The sequence below is a fragment of the Callithrix jacchus genome, chromosome 5 (assembly GCF_049354715.1).
Source record: "Callithrix jacchus isolate 240 chromosome 5, calJac240_pri, whole genome shotgun sequence".
NCBI lineage: Eukaryota > Metazoa > Chordata > Mammalia > Primates > Cebidae > Callithrix > Callithrix jacchus.
Window position 1 is genome coordinate 76,290,198 of NC_133506.1, and position 20,872 is coordinate 76,311,069.

Sequence of the window (20,872 nt, forward strand, 5' to 3'; positions counted from 1 at the left end):
AGCACACCACCACACCGGCTAATTTTTTTGTATTTTTAGTAGAGACGGGGTTTCACCATGTTGGCCAGACTGGTCTCGAACTCCTGTCCTTGTGATCTGCCTGCCTCAGCCTTCCAAAGTGCTGGGATTACAGACGTGAGCCACTGTGCCCAGTTGATGCTGAAGATTTTAAAGGAGCTCCTCAGGCAGAGGACACTGGTAAAGGAGTGAGGGCAGGAGAAATTTCCACAGAGCATCCTACAGGCTCCTGATGACATATTAGACACCTCCTGAATACCCCAGACAGAATCGAATCTATGTGCCTGGGCTAGACAGTGATAGTCGGTTAATATCATTCCATCTGTACTTTGCCACTGGCCAAGTCTGAGCAACCGTGTCCTGTGCTCTCACTGGCCTGGTGGCTGCCCAGTCTCGAGGGAAGAGGCTTTACCACGTTTCATCGCTAGAGGGCACCCGCCCAATGGGTGGGGAAAAAGTGTGTGGCCCTAATCTTCATCCCTTCAGAAATAAAGGTTTTTCAGAAAAAGTTGGAAGAGATGAGACAGACTATTCTTGCAAAGCAGGTGTTTTCTTTAAAGACATATCATCTTCCAGCATACAACTTGGAAGATGATCTTTAATGAAGTCACAGAACAGAGTTGCAGCCACATTAAAGGGCCAAAGCCCATCCCTCGGGCACTCTCTCCCTCTGGGTCACTCCATCCTGCTCTCTGCCATCCCAAAGAGACAACCACATCGATTCCAGAGGTGACACCACTCTGAGTCCATTTCTAGGGTCTTTGTTCTAGTTGAGCATTTCATGGTTAAGGTCTAAAATCTTGCTACATGGAGGCAAGGATGGTCTCAATCTCCTGGCCTCACGATCCACCCACCTCGGGCTCCCAAAGTGCTGGGATTATAAGCGTGAGCCCTGTGCCTGGCCATGAGTTTTTAAGATTTCCATTTATAAAAGCACAGCTGCTTTCCCCAACTGTTCAGAATTCACTCAGTTCAAAAGTTACCCAGGATGAGTTCCTATGCTTTGACTTGAAGGGGGAAAAAATGAAACAGAACCAAAAAAAAAAAAGCAAATCAAAAACGAAGTGAAAACATGTTCTTCTAGCCTCTTGCTGACCTGTTGTCCATTCAATCAAGGCATCTTCCACCTGGGCCTCCAGTTTGCGAGGTTGGGAGACATTGCAGGGGACACTGGGAGCTGGCCTGAGAGAGGTGGATTGAGAAGTTCCAAGCAGAGCCTTTTGGAGAAACTCACCTGGAGAGGGCAGGGGCAGGGCACCTTCCCCAGTAGCTGTGCTCAGCCACTTCTGGTCAGAAGATCTGCCTATCCTGGCTTTGCTGTTTACTTGCTGTGTGGCCTTGGGCAAGCCAGCCAACCTCTCTGAGCTTCGATGTTTCTCAGCTGTCAGATGAAGAATTCATTGTATCCCCATGGGGTTATTGTCAGGATGAGTGACATAAGATGGTGGATTGAAAGATTTTGTCAAGGCGCATTGTGGGGAGAGAGTACTCCAGCACCGGTTAGTAAGTGACCTATCATGAATTCTATGAAAGGGTCTGTAGGTGGACAGAGCCACATGTGCTCAGAACAAGTGGGTATTCAAGACACCTGAATGCTGAACTTTTCAACACATTGTTTTGCTATTGTGTAGGCATAATCTAAGCCGCTGATTGGGTTTTTGCTTCACAGCCTGGGTTGGGATCTGTTCTCTCCTAAGCTGAGCAACTGTCTCTCCTGTAATCTCTGCATAAACAAGACCCAGAGGAGATTCTGCCTTCGTGGTTAGTCTCAGCGCAGCTTGGACAAGCTTAACGCCTTAGAAAGAAATACCCCACCTCAAAAAGACACCTGCCTCTAAACTGGCTTGAGGCCCATAGCCTTCTGCCAGCTATTCTTCTGCAGCTCGAACCCAAACCTGTCTCAGCCCAGCCTTGTTCATTGAGCAGAACCTTCAGGGAGGAGCCCGCTGACTGCCTTGTTCTTTCTCCTCGGCCTGTTGAGAAGTCCCAGAAAGCACAGCTGACTTAGGGAAGGTCTGGGAAAAATCTCTCTGCTTTTAGGGGGGCAGGGGCGGGGGATAAGCCAGGGCTGAGGAGGAACTCTGAAGACTCTGTAGATCGCTGTGGACTGCCTCAGACTCTCTCTGGGCGGCGTGGAGAGGATTTGTGCAAACATTTCCTCTCTGGACCAAGAGGAATGCGAGAGGAGACAGCCTGCGGTGCATCTTGGACGGCTACGGAGATGTGCCCCCACTTGTGAATGTTCATGAGGAAGATGAAGCTGGGATCGAGCAGGGCAGGGCCTGGGAGAGGAAGCATGGGACTCCTGCCTGGCATCCCCGAGCTGCCCATGGGCATCCGTGCCCCCTGGGGGACCAGCCCTTTCCCCCTCTACACAAAGTGTATCTGGGCCTCTGGGAGGCCCATCGTTGCCCTGGTCCTGCTGGTTTCCATCAAGCAAGTAAGAGCAGTTCATTATTATTTTTATTATCAGTTGTTCATATTTTCTGATTGTTTTAAAAGAAGCAATTGAGGCCTCATGTAAGCAATTTAGAAAAGAGAAAACAGTATTAAGGAAATAATGAACAACCATAATCCTAGCATTCAAAGGTAATCACTGTTCGTATTTTGGCATATTGTCCTCAAATCTTTTCTCTAGGCATTTTTTAACAACAACTGACATTAGGAAGCATAAAACATGTTGTATCCTGGCTTCCCCCACTCCGGCATCATATTATAAGCATTTCCCCGCATTAGCGTGAATTCTGCAAATAGCACTTACAATTGCTGTATATACCCGTCTGTTTTGTCTTCAGTGTTCTCCCAGGCTTGAGTATTTAGGTTAAGCAAATCCATTTTCCCTTCTTTTCCTTTTCCTTCTTTCCCTTCCCTTCCCTCCCTTTCCGTTCCATTCTTTTCTGGACCATTCCTTTCTGTTCATTTTCCTTTTTCCTTTCCATTACAAAAATAGAGAATGCTAATTGTTTTTTTTCAAAGGCCTATACAACTCAAAGAAGTGAAGTGCAAACTACAAATCACTCTACTTCCACCAGGTAGAGATCACCGTCATTCACATTTGGGGGCTTACACTTCCAGATATTTTTCTACCATTTACACACAGTTTTTTGGTTGGTTGGTTGATTTTTGAGATGGAGCTTCGCTCTGTTGCCCAGGCTGGAGTGCAGTGGTGCGATCTCGGCTCACTGCAACCTGTGCCTCCTGGGTTTAAGTGATTCTCCTGCTTCAGCCTCCCGAGTAACTGGGATTACAGGCGAGCGCCACCACACCCGGCTAATTTTTGTATTTTAGTAGAAATGGGGTTTTTTGCCATGTTGACCAGGCTGATCTCGAACTCCTGTCCACAAGTGATCCACCTGCCTCAGCTTCCCAAAGTGCTGCGATTACAGACATAAGCCACTGTGTCAGGCCTATATAAAGTTTTTTTTTTTAACAAACACAGGCACATATTATAAATATAATTTTTAGTCTGCTTTCTTCTTAACAAAATACACTAATAACAGCTGACATTTTTATGGAACACTTGCAATGCACTGGATTGAGTGCCAGGTGACCCCTGTTTTTTATATTATATCAGAACCCTGCAGAGGGAGGTTCTCTTGTTAATCCCCTTTTACAGATGAGTAAACTGAGTCTCAGATAAGTTGAGCAACATTTGTCCATATCAGTAAATGTAGCTCCATGGTATGACATTTAAGGGCTTTAAGGATTTATTGTAATGTATTTAACTATCCTCTATAGGTGGACATGCTGGTAGCTTGCTTTATTCTATTCAAGAAGATTAGACCTTCATCCTCTTTCCAAGTTCCCATTTTGATACTGGGTTATGGGCAGTGTAAAAGGATGATGGGAAGGAACCCCAGTTCTACTCTTCTGAGTAAAGAAAGTAGCTTAAGGAACAGCTCTCTTCCTCCTTTGTTCCATGGGCAGGGTTAGTCCCTGTTCATGGTCTTGGAATTCTAAGCCCCTTCAGCCCCCATGTAGGGCAGGCTGTGGTACCAGATCTTATGAGGGTTTCACCTGCTCAGGCTTTCTTTGCTGCAAGCCTGGAGCTAGAGAGGCAGACAAAACCTACCAGATTTCCTACATCCAGATTCCCCTAGAGGCTGCCTTCAGGCTTTCATGGATTGTAAATGTGAGCCCAATCAATGGTTTCATGGAATCCTTGCCATCACGGCAGCCTTTCCCCAAGTGACCAGAACATCCTTAAGGCAGGCGGCGCTGGCCTGCTTCTGGTCCGAGGCCTTCAGTCTGTTAGGGGTAGGGCCATTGGTGGGAGAGTTGACTCAGAGCACTCATCCTTCCTTCCACTCTCTGGATATCTCACCTTAACGCTGAGTGAGTGTATCCAGCTTATCGTATAGTTTTGTTCACAAATGTGGATTGCCGACCACATGCCAACCCCTGAGATGGCATTTGGGATATTATCATAGAATACTTCCTCACACATCATCTCAATCCTCACCACAAGCCTCTGAGAATGGGTTGTTACTGAACCCATTTTACAGATAGGCAAATTAAGCTTCAGAGGAGTTAAAAGTTTGCCTTCAATGCTGTAGCTCCTGAGCACTGGAGCCGTTGTGCCTACCCGGGGTGTTTAAAGCCTGTTTTCTTTCTTCTGTAGTGCTCTTGGGAGTTGTTGACATATGAATGTTTGTATGTTACAACAGCAGAATCTACAGAGCCTCAGGCCAGCTTACCAGGCTGAGAAAGCCATACCTTGGCTCTTTCACTCTGGCATTTTCATAATCAATAACGTGCCCGCTGGCAGCGTCTGCTTCCACCCTCTGCCACCCAGTATGCATTTTTAGAGCCCTTCTGGCTGGCTGTCCTCTGGGCATGTCTGTAATTCGGATGGCCTTACTCTTGGTTCTCCATCTTAACCCCATACATATTCCTTCTCTAGATGTTTATATTACAAGGTTTTGTGAAGACTTTCATGATGAATTCTGCTCATAGCTTCTTTCCCTGCATGGAATATAAATGACTGTGGTGTGTTTTCTGGCAGGAAGTCTTCATAAAATCCACTTAATGAGAAATTCTCAGGGATAGTTTAGTTTCTAAATTTAAGCAGGGAAGAAATATTATCCCCAGACCACCCTCTCCCACACTCATTTAAGTTATTTAGCAGTTGCTTTGGCATCCAAAACATAAACTAACATAAAGAATTTTTGAGAAGTACATTTGTGGCCCTTTTATACATGGATGGCAGAAAGGTAAAATGATGCATATTTAAATTTTTAAACTTTTTTTTGTCAGGGTAGACAGTTTGGCAATCGAAACCCTTTAAAACTATGTGTAGTCTGTGACCCAGAAATTCCAATTCAAAGAATTTCTAAGAAAATAAAGATGTGCTCTCAGCTGGGTGCGGTGGCTCATGCCTGTAATCCCAGCACTTTGGGAGGATGAGGTGGGTGGATCACGAGGTCAAGAGATGGAGATCATCCTGGCCAAAATGGTGAAAGCCCGTCTCTACCAAAAATACAAAATTAGCCAGGTGTGGTGGCGGGCACCTATAGTCCTAGCTACTCAGGAGGCTGAGGCAGGAGAATCGCTTGAACCCGGAGGCAGAGGTTGCAGTGAGTTGTGAATGAACCACTGCACTTCATCCTAGGAGACAGAGCAAGATTCCTTCTCAAAACAAAAAAAGAAAAAAGAAAAGAAAGATGTGCTCTCAAATGTTCAACTAGGAGGATTTTAATCACAGCATCATTTATATCAGCAAACATTTTAAAACAACATAGACATTCAATGCTGAAGGATTTATAAAGTAAATTATATCACATTTTTTCATAGAATACTATGTAGCTGTCAAAGGAATTCTTCATTTATTGTTTATTTCTTGACATGGAAATATATTCACAATATGTCTTCTAGTGAAACATAAAAGGCTTTGAAACTATTATTTTCTTTGCAATTACAATAAAAAGAAAAGAAAGACAATGAATGTGTATAAAGAGAAGAATCTGGAGTTGGACAGTAATTTCTGAGTAATTAGATGATAATTCCACCTTCTTCCCTTTTTGCATATCTGTGATTTCGATTCATCTACAGTGAAGTGTATTCCTCCTCGAACAAAGAAAAATGGATTGATTTAAAGAGAGTAAATACAAGGGTTTTTCTTTTCTTTTTCTTAATCCTTTCTTGGCCAAGTTCATTGCTGATGCTGGTTGCCTATGCAAGGGAAGAGGAATGAAGGTCAAGCAGGACTTTTCCAGTTGGAAAAAAATTCACCCATATATCTTCCTTCCTCATGACTTTGGGAATCTGGCTGTGATTGAACTTGGAGATGCTTCCTGTGTTTTTGGTGTCTTTAGGGCAAGGACTGGGAAGATAGTCTGAGTTTGTTCAGCTCCCCTCGACTGACAAAATTCAGAACTTTTTAGTTCTAGTTCGTTTTTCTGCTTTTGACTATGGTCGTTAGCCATGGCAAAGAATGGAGGACAGGGAGACATGAGTCCAGACACTGATTTTATTGTCTCTTCAGTAATCACATCCTGGGGAGGTTACTGGGGCCATAAATAGTACTTTGTCCACCACTGGGCCTTACATGATGACTTGTAGGATTCTAGAAGCCTATTCTTTGGTTAGCAACTCATCTTCTGAATTTACAAAAGTGATCTAGAGTCAGTTATAGTGCCATTAAAGAGGTTTACTTCTTTAAACAATATGTGAATAACTTACATGCTTCCTCTTGGTTCATAACTCAGAAAGCGATATCAACAGAGATTCCAAACCCATTGGAAACTGAAACTAAGGGATAAATGCAAATTATTGTATCATTATTATTACTTATTGGATAATTGCATGGTTCTCAATCCATGTGCTGGTATACCCCAGGGCACCACTGCGAACTCACAGGGGTGCTGTGAGGTTATTTCAATTTTTCAAGGGAAGTACAGTGATATGTAGCATTTTCCAGACACTGCAAACTACTAGCTCAAAGTATTCATGGTTTTTACATTAGCTCTCACTTTCTCCCTTTTGACGGTGTGGTATCTTTGCAAAGCTGGGTTTTCCAAAGGTCCTGTGATTAAAAAGCAAGTATAGCACAAAAATCAGTGTGGAACCGGAAATAAAGGTGGTAGCATCCAATCTGATCCTAAATCTTGAGAAGTTGTGCAATGCACAGCAGGCACTAAGTTGTTAAGGTATAAATATTTATTAAGTTGTTTGGACTTACCTACTTAGTAAATGGGGCTTTAGATAGATCTTTTGGCCTAGAAGTGCTGTGGAAAAATTACTGAGTCAGTAAGTTTGGGAACTTCTGGTCTAATCATGACCACACTAACTCATCTTCAAAAAACTGGCTGTGTGATTGCTGCTGCACTCCCTACTGGTGTACCAGGTCCTACCTCATTTCTGGGGGATAACCCTAAATCTACCTGGCTCTAGAAAGCATTTGAGCTTGTTCCCCCTTGTGAGAAGAGAGAAAAGCCAATTGACTAACTGGGTGATCTTAGGCCAGACAATTTATTGAACCCATCCTGTGTTCATTTACTCATCGTCCATCCCACAACTGAGCCTCTGCAAATGAAGGACAGCAAGAGCAGTAACTCCTGCCCTGTGCTGGGAGCTTGTATTCAGACAGGAAAGACACATCATAGCCCTCAAGGAGCTTATGGGGTAGGGAGGAAGATGGTTAAGTGGTCCAATGACAGTGCAGTGTGATAGGCCATAGGGATCAGTTGTGCAGGGGAAGGGTGACAAGCTTAAGACTCACAGAGACAGATGGTTAAGTATGGCCCAGGCTCACTAGGCTTGAGTTGGGCCTTGAAGGTTAAATAGGAGTTCACCAGGTGAAAATGAAGGCAGAAGCAATTGCCAGCGGGAAGTGCAAGGAAGAGAAGTCATGAAGGAGCATGACTTGAGACAAGGATGGCTGAGATGCTAAATCCTGAGGCAACAGGCCTTAAGTGGAGGACTAGGCAGGAGAGCCCTGTGCTCAGCTCTGTTCTGTTCTCCCTTCACAGTGTGGACGGTGGATGGAATCTGGACAAGGGGGAGGTAGTTGCCACGGACATCTCCTGGTTTGGGGAGTGTGACGGAGAGAACTGAGCCACACAGGGCAGAAGCCGTGGGGAAGCCAAGGACCACAGACCAGAATGCCCTTGGCCTTGCATGCCACCTGGTTACATAGCTGCCGTCTCTGTAGCAGACCCTAAGTCCTTTTTAGTGAAGGGGCTGTGTCTCACTCATCTTCCTTTCTCCCTTCCTTCCTTCCTTCCTTCCTTCCTTCCTTCCTTCCTTCCTTCCTTCCTTCCTTCCTTCCTTCCTTCCTTCCTTCTTTTTTCCCTCCCTCCCTCCCTCCCTCCCTCCTTCCTTCCTCTCTCTTTCTTTCTTTCCTTCTTTCTTTCTTTTCTTTCTTTCCTTCTTTCTTTTTTTCTTTCAAGATGGAGCCTCACTCTTGTCCAGGCAGGAGTACAGTGGTGAAATCTCGGCTCACTGCAACCTCCACCTCCCAGCTTCAGGTGATTCTCCTGCCTCTGCCTCCTGAGTAGCTGGGATTACAGGTGTGTACCACCAAACCTGGCTAATTTTTTTGTATTTTTACTAGAGACGGGGTTTCACTGTGTTAGCCAGGATGGTCTCGATCTCCTGACCTCGTGATTCACCCGCCTTAGCCTCCCATAGTGCTGGGATTGCAGGCGTGAGCCACTGCGCCTGATGTCACTCATCTTTATATCCTCTTTAATTCCTTCTTAACACAAAGACTGGCCCACAATAGGTGCCTGATGAAAACTAGAAGAGAAAGCCCCTTTTAAAATCAAAAGAAGGCCAAGCTTGCTGGCTCATGCCTGTAATCCCAGCACTTTGAGAGGCCATGGCAGGAGGATCATTTGAGCCCAGGAATTTGAGACCAGCCGGGGGAACATGGCAAAATCCTGTCTCTACAAAAAAAATACAAAAATTAGCTGAGCAAAGTGTTGTGCGCCTGTAGTCCCAGCTACTCCAGATGCTGAGTTAGGAGGATCACTTGAACCTGGGAGACGGGGGTTGCAGTGAGCTGAGATTGTGCCACTACACTCCAGCCTGGTCAATAGACTGAGGAGACCCTGTCTCAAAAAAGTAAATAAATAAAATCAAAAGAAATAGTACAAGTATACAACTAGAAGCTGTTACACAGCCCAGTTATCTGGAAAGCCCAATGCATACTGTATTTCTAAGGTTCAATGGCATGAAATAGTGAACATTAGAAAGAAAAAAATCCCAAGTCCTCAGTAGCTTGTATAAGTCTCTCAGGCACTCCTCGTTGTACTGAAACCCACTTCTGAGGTGACTTCTCAGGAATAGATCCTATAACCTGAGCAGAAAAAAATCATGGTCACCTCCAGAGCAGAGCATCTGTCTACTCAGAGCTTCTGACTTGGGACCTGCAGATACCTGGGTGATGCAGGCTCCCGCAATGCTCTGGACCTTATATGTCACATGGTTGCGTCTTAGTGTGATGCTTCTCTCTTTGTGATCTACATAGTCTTAGGAGTGTGCAACTATTCATGTGGGAGGATGCAAAAGTTTAGGATAAGTATATTGTATACCCTTGAAATGTCAACTTCACTCAAAAGTTTTTTAACATTTTTTATATTTACATTAAAGCCAATATGATTAGATTATGGAGTGAATGTAAAATTTGCATTTTCTTTTAAGATAGAAGGTAAGATGCCAAAGAAATGCTGTTTCTTTGCTGTGGGCCATTGTGGGCACTTTAGTTTGGAGAATCATGATGTGAAATGACAAGGTCGCATCTGTGTTTGCAGCTAACTGGGGGCGATCATGTTTTATTTTGCTCAGGTTACAGGATCTCTCCTTGAGGAAACGACTCGGAAGTGGGCTCAGTATAAACAGGCGTGTCTGAGAGACTTACTCAAGGAACCTCCTGGTAAGCATGTGTATTAGTTATCCGTGGCTGTGTAACAAATTGCCTCAAAATCAAAAGAAGACCAGGAATGGTGGTTCATGCCTGTAATCCGAGCACTTTGAGAGGCCAAGGCAGGAGGATTGTTTGAGCCCAGGAATTTGAGACCAGCCTTGGGAACAGGGTGAAATCCTGTCTCTACCAAAAAAAAAAAATTAGCTGAGCAAAGTGGAGTGTGCCTGTATCCCAGCTACTTGGGATGTGGAGGTGGGAGGATTGCTTGAACCTGGGAGGTGGGTTCCAATGCTTAGTAGCTCAAAACAGTAACAGTCATTTATGATCTCTCACAGTTTCTCTCGGTGAGGAATTCAGACAGGACACATTGGGGATGGCTTGTTTCTGCTCTGTAATATCTGGAGTTTAGCTGGAAGACTCCCATGGCTCCTCCACTTGACCATGGCTTCCATACAGCATGATGGTAGCATCCCTAGGGCCTGCCTGACCAAAGGCCAGATTGCCTTTTATGACTTGGCCTTGGAAGTCACACAACATCGCTTCTGCCCTGTTCAACTGGTCAGACAGCTACAAAGCTCTACCCAGGCTAAAGGTGCAGAAACATGGACCCCATGCCCCATTGTAATGGAACGCATGAAACAGGGTGTATGTAAATGTGGCCATCTTTGATAAAAGCCATCCATGGCACACTTATCACCTGATCACATGACATGATTATCTGCTGTAGATTAGCCTGGGAATCTGTTAAAGGAATGGTGGGGGTGTCCCCCATCTCCCAGGGCATTAACTGAATCTGAATAGTAACATTTCTCTTATCCAAGCCTACCTTAAGGTCAGAACATTCTAGCAAATATGTAATAGTTGTCTGCAGGCTGACTCTGGGTGCAGCCACAAGTACCCCGCCCACCTCCGAAAGAAATAAAGAAGAAAAGTAGGTTGGCCCATTGCCTCTGAGCACTGAGGACAATCCCTGTCTCTGGCTTCTTTCAGATCATTTTATTCAGAGGCCTTGAGATTGGCAGAACACTGTGAACTCTCCCTTTCTCTCTTGACCCAAAGGCAGCCCCAGGCTTCAAGCCCTTCCCAGCTCCCTCTGAAGACTTCATTGGTCCAGGCAGGTGGTAGTCAAGCCTTGAGTCAATCAGCTAGAGGAATCACCTTTCTCTTTGGAGAACACTGCTTTCTGAGGTCCAGGTAAGGCAGGTCTTCATCCGGAGCCATGCCATGTACAGCTCAGGTGAGCACTGCCTTACCCAGACCAGGTGCCGATACCTGGCAGCCAGGTCAACACAGCGTCCTAAGCCAGATCATAACCTAGCACCATGGTGTTTCTATGGCTTCCATGCCAGGCACGTGGCCATTTTAGCCTAGTAGGGAGCAGAGGGTGGGGAATGATGCTCGACTTCCAGGAGTCAGGAGCTTGCAATGTTGGAAGTTTGGGACCTAGCCGGGTGCAGTGACTTAGGCATTTGGGAGGCCAAGGTGGGTGGATCACCTGAGGTCAAGAGTTCGAGACCAGCCTGGCCAACTTGATGAAACCCCGTCTCTACTGAAAATACAAAAATTAGCCAGGCGTGGTGGCATGTGCCTGTAATCCCAGCTGATCGGGAGGCTGAGGCAGGAGAATTGCTGGAACCTGGGAGGTGGAAGCTGCAGTGAGCTGAGATCCGCCAGTAAACTCTACTACACTATATCAAAAAATAAAATAAAAAGAAGTTTGGGACCTAGTCTGAGATACTTCCATTTGATTCCGGGAGGCCCATAAGGTGGAGTTTTAAGCTTGTTGCTTCCGATTGCCAAACACCAGGGTAATCCCCAGAGATGGTCCAAATATAATAATGATCATTGAATGAGTAGTGCTCAAATGGAGAGATAGGCGAATGGAGAGAGATGACTGTATCGTACTTGTGTTGGATATGTGTGACCAAGGACCATGAGTTTGTAGATCCCCTTATTCCACTGGTCATTTTGCACATTCACAAAGTAAGGGTGTCCTGGGATCTAACTGGTGAAGGTTTGATGATTATTTAGCTGATGGCGGGACATAAGGCACTGACTGAGCCACTGAGTTTCCTCTTGTCCCCAAATTTCCGTGAAAGTTTAGTTCATGTCAAACAAAGCAAATTGGCACGATGTGTACATTGACGCAATTGACTGGAGGTCAAGTTGGGCAGACAAATGCACATTGTTTGGGACAGTGGTAAGCATTCCTGCACTCCCCAAATCATTCCCTATCTTTGACTCATCTAGAGAGTGGGACACCCATGCTGGTTTCTGCACAGGTTACACCTGCTTCCAGTGCCCGGAAGGTGGGCTTTGAGCTTTGGTGGTGCCTCTGCCTCCATCACTGGCATCCCTGTGCTGCAACACTGATGTTCATCAGACTCTTCTTCTCCCTGTAGGCATATTTTGTAATGGGACGTTTGATCAGTTCGTGTGTTGGCCTCATTCTCCTCCTGGAAATGTCTCTGTGTCCTGCCCTTCATACTTACCTTGGTGGAGTGAAGGTAATAAGTCTTATTTTTATCAGTTTTCCCCAACCAAGCGTTTTTCTCAAGTTCGCTTCCCCAGTCCCCTTCTAAGCTCTGAGTCATACATCTTCCTTCTCCTCTTGTCTTCTGTAATTCTTCTATTTTTGGATGTTCCATTTATTTTTATGTATATATATATATATTTTTATTTGTTTTCGTGGTTACGTAGTAGGTGTATATATTTATGGGGTACATGAGATGTTTTGATACAGGCATGCAATGTGAATAGGCATGGAGAATGGGGTATCCATCCCCTCAAGCACTTGTATTTTCAATCACAAACAATCCAATTATACTCCTTATTTCAAAATGTATGGTTAACTTATTATTGACTATCGCGTTACCTGTTGTGATACCAAATAGTAGCCTTAGTCATTCTTTCTATTTTTTGTACCTATTATCCCTCCACACCTCCACTGTCCCAGCCCCCTACTACCCTTCCCAGCCTCTGGCAACCACACTTCTATGATCTATGTCCATGAGTTCAATTGTTTCAATTTTTAGATCTTATGAATTATCTCTCTTACTTTGAAGATTCTGGAGTACAGATCCACAGCCGCTAAATTTGGCTGCAGTGGGGGTAAGAGTGGCCACTGTCATGGAGAGGAGAAAGAGGTGGGGGAGGAAGATTGGGATGCTAACCTCTACACAATTTTTGGCTTGTTAGATGGAGAGGAAGGATTTTAAAACTACCCTTGCATAAGCATCGAAGGGAGGTGCCAGTGAATTGGTACTTTTAACTCCCATGGGTCTTGGATGGAGAATTTAACCACTTAGTTTGCCCTGATCCTGTTTAAAGGAAATAAACATTATTTAGATGCCCAGGATAATATTCCACCCCTACTGACCCCAGGAACTCGACATCTTGGTTATTTTATTCTGGAAAAGGAGAGAGGCGATTACCGGTTAGATTCCTGTTGCCTTTGATCACAGACCCCTGGCAAATGTAAGGACAATTAAAACTATTCTCAGGAAGTGGTTACAAAGCTCCAGGCAAAACAAGGTGAGAACCAGCTTCTGAGAGGGTAAGATGATAGCCTTTTGTATTTAATTTCAGCCCAATAAATCATTCCATTGTGCAATCTTGGTTTCAAATATTTTCAGCCCTCCAGAGAAGAGAGAGAGAGAGTGTTTAGAAGGAAGATATATTTCTGGGTGGGAGAGTTAGTGACCTATTTTATGGAAGTGTTCTCTGATGAAATCCAGTTGGAATAAGCCCAAGCATGAGAATGTGAGATTTTAGGGAGGGTGGAAGAGAGAACTCGCTGGACCAAGGGCTCTGAATGATTCAGGCACTGTCCCCCTGGGAGCAGCTCAGGGAGGGGAAAAAGCACTGGGTGTGGAGTCAGGAGCCCCCAGGTCAGATCCGGTTCCTCCATTTTACACTTGGAGACTTTGGGCAAATTCCCACAGCCCTCTGAGCTGCCGCATCCTCATCTATGAAGGGAGGGAGAGTCGCTAATTCTGAAGGTCATTTTGAGGAGTGAATGAGAAGGCACTCACAGGGTGTGTCACAGAGCCAGCGTGGTGGGAGCTGAAACTGAATCCAGGGAGGAGCCCCTGGATTCCTTTAGGCTTTGAAGAACTTAAACACCCGGACTCCTCAGTGGCACGTGGAGCTGATCTACCTCTCTGCTTGGTCTACCTGCCCCTTTCCAAGAGCTAAAAATACAGATCCATTCCACTTGAAGAGAAAATAAAGTGTTCAAAAAGGCCCATTTACAAAGAAGTTGAGTTAAAGGCTCTTTAAGAAAAGAAAGAAGAAAGAAAGAAAGGAAAGAAGGAAAGAGAAAAAAGGGAAATAGGTTTTGGGCTTCTGGAATGTGAAGGGAGTGGGAAGTCACTCTTCCACCTGCCATTCTGTGCATTAAATTTTTAGAATCCAAATGGATCCCTGCCGTGAAAGGAAAATGTGGAGACCACACGGAAGGGCACAGAGAGGAACATGTGCAAATGCACAGAGTGGAGGAGAGTCCCTGTGAGATGAGCGTGAGGAATGAGCATGGTCATATGAGAAGAGGGAGTGCTTGAAGGCAAACAGAAGCCATGATTGACAACTGAAGCTGGGGGCTGAGGATGAAGGAAACTGGGTGTTAGTCACTAAGGGTTTCAATCTCTTCTGTGGAGGAAGACGATGTGGAGCCCCACAGGGTGTTAAGGCATAAAAAAGGAGCACACATTATAGTTTGAGAGAATGATGTTAATAGCCTGTAGCTGTCGGGCCCAGGACAGTGTCCCAGAAAATAGCATTTTCTGAGTCTGGATTCAGGGTCTGGGGCAGGAGCGAGAGGGCGGAGAGAAGGAGAAAGACTAAAGAAAAGTGTTGCAAGTGGAATAGTCAAGGTTTGTCATCAGTTGTAGTTGAAATAGAGACAGAGAGGAGTAGAAAATGGAGGAGAGGAAAACAAACTCCTCCTCCTTCTCCTCTTCCTCCTTCTTCTGCTCTCTTTTCCATCTGAGGAATAGTCTCAGGGTCCACCCGGCTCCACCCAAGCCCACGTCTCAACAAGCTGGTAGCCAGGCCCTCTGGCTCTTCCTCCCCTCCGTCCCTCACCGCTGTGGACTCACCAGCACCCTCTGTTGCTTCTCCATTTCCCCACCAGTCCCTGCCTCAGATCTGGCCCCCTCCAGGCACCTTCGGAAAAGCTTTCTAAAATATCAGTCATATTCTGTCTGCCCCCATCATGACCCCTACAGATGGCATGCGAGACCCCTGTCGCCTGGCCCGGCCGACGACCTCGTTAGCACTCTCCCCGACATCCCGGGTTCCCTGCACTCCAGCCTGATGATCAGTTCCGGGGCTCTGCACCAGTCCAGCTGTTGCCACTTGGTGCCTTGGCTCACACATCTGCCCAGGAGGCCTCCTCACAGGCTCTGGCCACATTTCTCAGCCTCTAAAGCCCCTGCAATTCTCAGCTCAATCCTTTCCTCCCTCTAGAAGATTTCTCGGACCTCTCCCCTCAAGCACAAAGGCCCTCTACCTTTCTGAGGCCTCTTCTATACCTGTGCATTTATAATCTTAATCGTTTTATAATCGTTTTTGACATTTATAATTATTTGTAATCTTAGCATTTATAATCGTTTATGACAATTTTTCTTTGCACTCCCCCAAGCAGAGGTGAGCCCTATTCATCTCTGCATTCCTAGCACAAAGCATTATGGCTAACACAGACAACTCAAGTGCCGAGTGAGATTCTTGCCATTCACTCATTCAACCAGTATTTGTTAAGCACCTGTTGTATGCTCTATTTTATTCTTTTTTTTTTTTTTTTAAGGCAGAGTCTCATTCTGCCACCCAAGCTGGAGTGCAGTGGTGCGATCTCTGCTCACTGCAACCCCTCCCTCCCAGGTTCAAGCGGTTCTCCTGCCTCAGCCTCCTAGTAACTGGGATTACAGGTGCTGACTAGCACACCTGGCTAATTTTTGTATTTTTAGTAGAGACAGGGTTTCACCATGTTGGCCAGGCTGGTCTTGAACTCCTGACCTCATGACACACCAACCTCAGCCTCCCAAAGTGCCGGGATTACCGGCGTGAGCCATTGCACCCGGTCACATTATTCTTGAATGCTTGGGATATATTAGTGACAAAAACTGAGTGAGATCTCTCTCCTGTGGGGCTCACATTCTCACAGGAGAGGGAGACAATTATCAATAAGCATCATAAATAAGTTCAGACTATGTTTGAATGTGCTCTATGTTTGAAAAGATGGGGAAGGGAAGGGATGGGAGTGTTGGAGTGGGGTGATGAGTTGCAGCTGTAAACTGGGTAGTCAAGGAAGTCTTCAATGGCAAGGTGACATTTTGGTGAAGATGTAAAGAAGGTAAAGGTTTTAGAGGAAGGATGTTGGGGAGGGAAGGAGACAACAGGTCAATGGCTCTACTCAGGGACCATGCCTGGCCTGCTCCATGAAGAGAATGAGGCAGGCATGGCTATGGTGAAGAGAGGAGAGAAGCAATGGCAGAGAGTTATGGGCCGGGTCTTAATGCGGCTTCATGAAAGGCCATAAGACATTTTCTCAGAAAGCCCTTGGAAGATTTGGAGAGAAGCGTGATGTGATGTGTCTGACATTTTATTCAGCTCGCTCTGACTGCTGGGTTACCCATGGATGTGAGGGGCAGGACTGTCAGAGGAGTCTGCAATAATCCAGGTGGGAGATGATGGCTCCACTGTCTAGAAGCAGCAGGTGAAGTTGGCAGTCAGATTCTGGGTATAGATGAAGGCAGGGATGACAGATTAGCTAGAGGACCAGAGGAGGGCTATGAGAGACAGAGAAGGGAAGGGTGACTCTGAGGTTTAGGGCTGGGGAACTAGAAGGATGGGTTTGCCATCCACGGATGTGGTAAAATATATGGGTGGAGCAGATTCTGAAAAGAATAAAAAGAGTTTGGTTTGGGGTGTGTTGTCTGATGTCAATTAGACACCTTACCTAGAAAAGCTGTCAGGGGATCAGGGGACAGTACTATTTGGCTGTCCATTAATTACATTCAGCAGAGAGTTACTATTGGCCCATGGCGTGCAGGGCCAGGACCAGGAAGGACCAACAAATTTTGACTTCTCATTTGCAAGCCCAGCCCCTAATCCTCCAGGTAGGAAGAACCTCTGGGAGAGTCTCCTGGGATAGATGTGGCTCAGTGGCAATGGCAGTCTGTATGAGCAGAGGGATTTTCTCATCATTTGCACACACTCTTTCATTTAATTCTTTCCCAAATCATGGAGGGTTGGTGCCAATTACTGTTCCCAGTTCCTGATGAAAAAACAGGGAGGCTTAGAGGTTAGGAGAGCCGGGCCCAGGACACACTCATGCACATATGGCACATACAGCTTCAGCCCCAGTCTTTCTCTTCTTCATGGCATGGACATCAAGAAGAGATGCCCACCTAGCAAGCTTCAGGAGCCCAGATTGGCGTCTCCCAGCTGGGCTGAACCTTGGAGGGCTTATAACATCTCTGAGTCACCAGGGGCTGTTCTAACTCCAGAGACTTTGGGTAAACACAGCAGACATTAGCAGACCATGGTGTGTTACAAAACTGAGAGGCTTCCATGTTTTTCTTTTCATCCCAAATAAACAGTGAGGATGTTAATGAGCCCCCAAAAGGGGAAATGAAAATCCCTTTTCCCTGGGACTTTCCACAGCTCTGTGGCATGCTCAGGGGAATGGGCTGTGTGTTCTGACCTTTCCTCCAGAGCTTTGTTTACTTTCAGAGAGCTCAGGAAGGGCCTACAGACACTGCTTGGCTCAGGGGACTTGGCAGACGATAGAGAACGCCACGGATATTTGGCAGGATGACTCCGAATGCTCCGAGAACCACAGCTTCAAGCAAAACGTGAGTTTGCTCAGCTCAGTGAGGAGGCATCCAGGGTCCAAACCACCCTCATCCGAGACACCCCAGTGGTCGGCTGGCTTGAGGGGCCACACAAAGAGCTTTCTCCCAGCGTGTCTCCCCGGGGAAGCTATGCAAGGTCCTGTAAAGCAGCAACTCTCACGTTGGCTGTGGAATTTCTTCCACTGCTAGGCTGATATGCAAAATCCTAAGAGAAATCAGTCTTCCAGGGTGGATCCTGGCATTTGCGCTTGCTCTTCCCCATGTCTGGAGCATTTGTCCCAGCTCCCCTGTGACCAGCTCCTTCTCAACCTCCAGATTTCAGCCCAAATGTCTCCTTCAAAGAGAGATCTTCTGGCCAGGAGCAGTGGCACAGGCCTGTAATCCTAGCGCTTTGGGAGGACGAGGCGGGTGAATCACGAGGTCAGGAGATTGAGACCATCCTGGCCAACATGGTGAACCCCATCTCTACTAAAAATAGAAAAATTAGCTGGGCATGGTGATGCGAGCTTGTGGTCCCAGCTACTGGGGAGGCTGAAGTAGGAGAATCATTTGAACACAGGAGGTGGAGATTGCAGTGAGCCGAGATCGCACCACTGTGCTCTAGCCTGGTGACAGAGCGAGACTCCGTCTCAGAAAAAAAAAAAGAGAGATCTTCCAGGCTCACCTAATCCAGAGACTGCCCTTCATGGTCACTTTCCTACCACATCCCCACCCAACCACCACTTTAATCCCTTTATGGCACCTGTCCCTCCCCGCCCGCCCCCACCCCCCAACTCTTACACATTGCTTATTTGTTGTCTAGCCGTCTTGCCAGAAGGTAGATCTGGTGGTGACAGGGGGACTTGTGTGCCTTGAGGGGGCGGCATAGCACAGGGTCAAGGGTCAGACGGCTCTACTTCCATCCCAAATAAGCAGTAAGAATGTTAATGAGCCCTCAAAAGGGGAAATGAAGCATCCCTTATCCCTGGGATTTTCCACAGCTCTGTGGCATGCCCGGGGGAACAGTCTGTGTATGCGCATCCAGACTCTGCACTTCCGGCTGTGAACCTGGTGCAAGTCACCTCATCTCCCTGGGCCTCTGCTTCCTCATTCATGCCACAGGGATCATAGTTGCTCCATGTGACATTGTGAGGATTTGGTCATCAGACATCAGTTTCTTAGGAGAAAACCTGATACCGAGTCAGCATGGTGTAATGTAGGCCTTCCTGGCCTACCCCCAGGGTCTATCACAGTAACTGCTCTCCAAGTCCCCATGGCTTCCCAGGAAAGGTTCTTTGGATGAACAAACATATCCATGCTTCAGACTTCTCTCCACATGTGTTCTTTCTGGGATCCTTCTGCACCGTACTTTTTTGTTGGGCTCTTGCTTTTCTCCCTGAGGACCTCCTGGTTGTCCAAAATCTGCTAACTTTCCTTCAAGGGCAAGAGGCTGCACAAAGCGGAGGAACGGGTATTTGGGAATCAGACAGATATCTAGGACCACCCCTTGGTTTCCTTCATTCAGACGGTCAGGTCACAGACAGTCAAGATCCATCTACGATAGGTTAGGTTTTTGCACCAGGTGCTGGGAATAAACAGGGTAGCACACGGATACTGCACCCAGGGAGCTCAGAGCCTCATGAGGCTCATGGACAGTGTGGTCTCTGCTGGGAGGGAGGTGTCAGATGCCCATGGTCACAGAGGAGTGGGAAACTGATGCAGATAATGGGCGGGGAAGGCTGCTCAAGCCTAGCTCTGCAGGGTGGGAAGGAGATGATCATAGGAGGAGAGAGAGCAAGAAGGAGACACACACCTAGGGTCACCAAAGAGGACATGGGGCTTTGGGGGCCGCTTCAAGTGCTGCTGGGAAGGTGAGGTAGGACCTGAGAAGGACACAGGTCGAGGTGGAGGCCTCAGGAGAGGTAGGTGATTAAGGCCTCCTGTGCCTGGTGAAGGGCTTAGGACTTAGCATGTTGAAGTAGGGGAGGGACATAACTAACTCCTGTGTTGACAGATTTACCCTGGCAGATTGGAGAGGGGTGAACCTGTCAACACATGAGCTTGTTATGGAGATTGGAGACTGGAGCCATGCTGGAGGCAAAGGCAGGGAGAACAGCCAGGAGCCATGGGAGCAACTCATCCCAGATAGGAAGGGAACACCAAGGGGGTGGAAGAAGACAGAGGGTGGACTCCCAGGTTTACCAAGGAGCAGAATGGTAGTAGGACCTGGTGCTGGAGGCTGTGAGAGGGTGGAGTCAAGGATAACGAGCCCAAAGCCTTCTGGTTTGGACCCTTGAGTCTTGAAAATGCCCTTCCCTGAGAAGGATACAGGGAGAGTCCTTGTTCTTTAGGTTCTCAATATTTTGCTACCTAATTCTGTGCCCTAATTTGAACCTGCAAAACACCCCCACTCTCCGCCACCCCCACAACCCCTAGTTGTGGCTTTTTTTTTTTAGATAGAGTCTGTCTCTGTTCCCCAGGGTGGAGTGCAGTGACACGATCATGGCTCACTGCAGCCTCCAACTTCTGGGGTCAACTGATCCTCCCACCTCAGCCTCCTGAGTAGCTGGGACTATAGGTGCACGCCATCACGTCTGGCACTTTTTTTTGTAGAGGCAGATGAAATTGTGAATTTCATCATGTTGCCCAGGCTGAATTGTGGCTTTATTTCATGATTTAGTTGGAATTCTTTAGCTTTCTGAAGTCATTTAAATATTCTCCCATTGATCATTACAGATATTTTAATACAATAGTTTAAAGTTTAGGGACAGGGAAGGCAAGGAGTCAGTTTTAGAAACACTACGTGTCACTTGAGTCACCTAGTCTCTCTACGGGCATCTGTCAGATGGGGTGGAAAATACCAGCTTTGCAGGCCTACTTGTGAGGCTTCAGAGGGTAATGAACGTGGAGTGACTCACCAGTCTCCTGGCACACAGTTGGTGTTTGATAGCTATGATTATTGCATTTCTTTTCTTTTCCGAATAGCTTCCCTGGACCCTACAGAAACTTCTCTCCCTCCCTGGGCCTTTCCGGTCCAGTCCTAGGGATGTAATCATAGTTTACATGTCATTGTGAGATTTTTGGTGTCTGTGATGGTAGCTTTTCTGCACTGGCTACTTGGTTGAGTTTGTGTGTGTGTGTGTGTGTGTGT

The 20,872-nt window shown here is 46.5% G+C and overlaps 1 protein-coding gene across 1 annotated transcript in view; it reads left to right on the forward strand.

Moving 5' to 3' along the window:
• Positions 1-2,132: 2,132 nt before the first annotated feature.
• GLP2R (glucagon like peptide 2 receptor) overlaps positions 2,133-20,872 on the forward strand; it is a 55,847-nt gene continuing 37,107 nt past the window's right edge. Inside the window, exons 1-4 of the mRNA XM_054255847.2 lie at positions 2,133-2,458; positions 9,808-9,895; positions 12,289-12,393; positions 17,621-17,742. Of these exons, the coding sequence (XP_054111822.2) occupies positions 2,258-2,458; positions 9,808-9,895; positions 12,289-12,393; positions 17,621-17,742 (516 nt within the window). The 5' untranslated portion in view covers positions 2,133-2,257. The remainder of the gene's footprint in view (positions 2,459-9,807; positions 9,896-12,288; positions 12,394-17,620; positions 17,743-20,872) is intronic.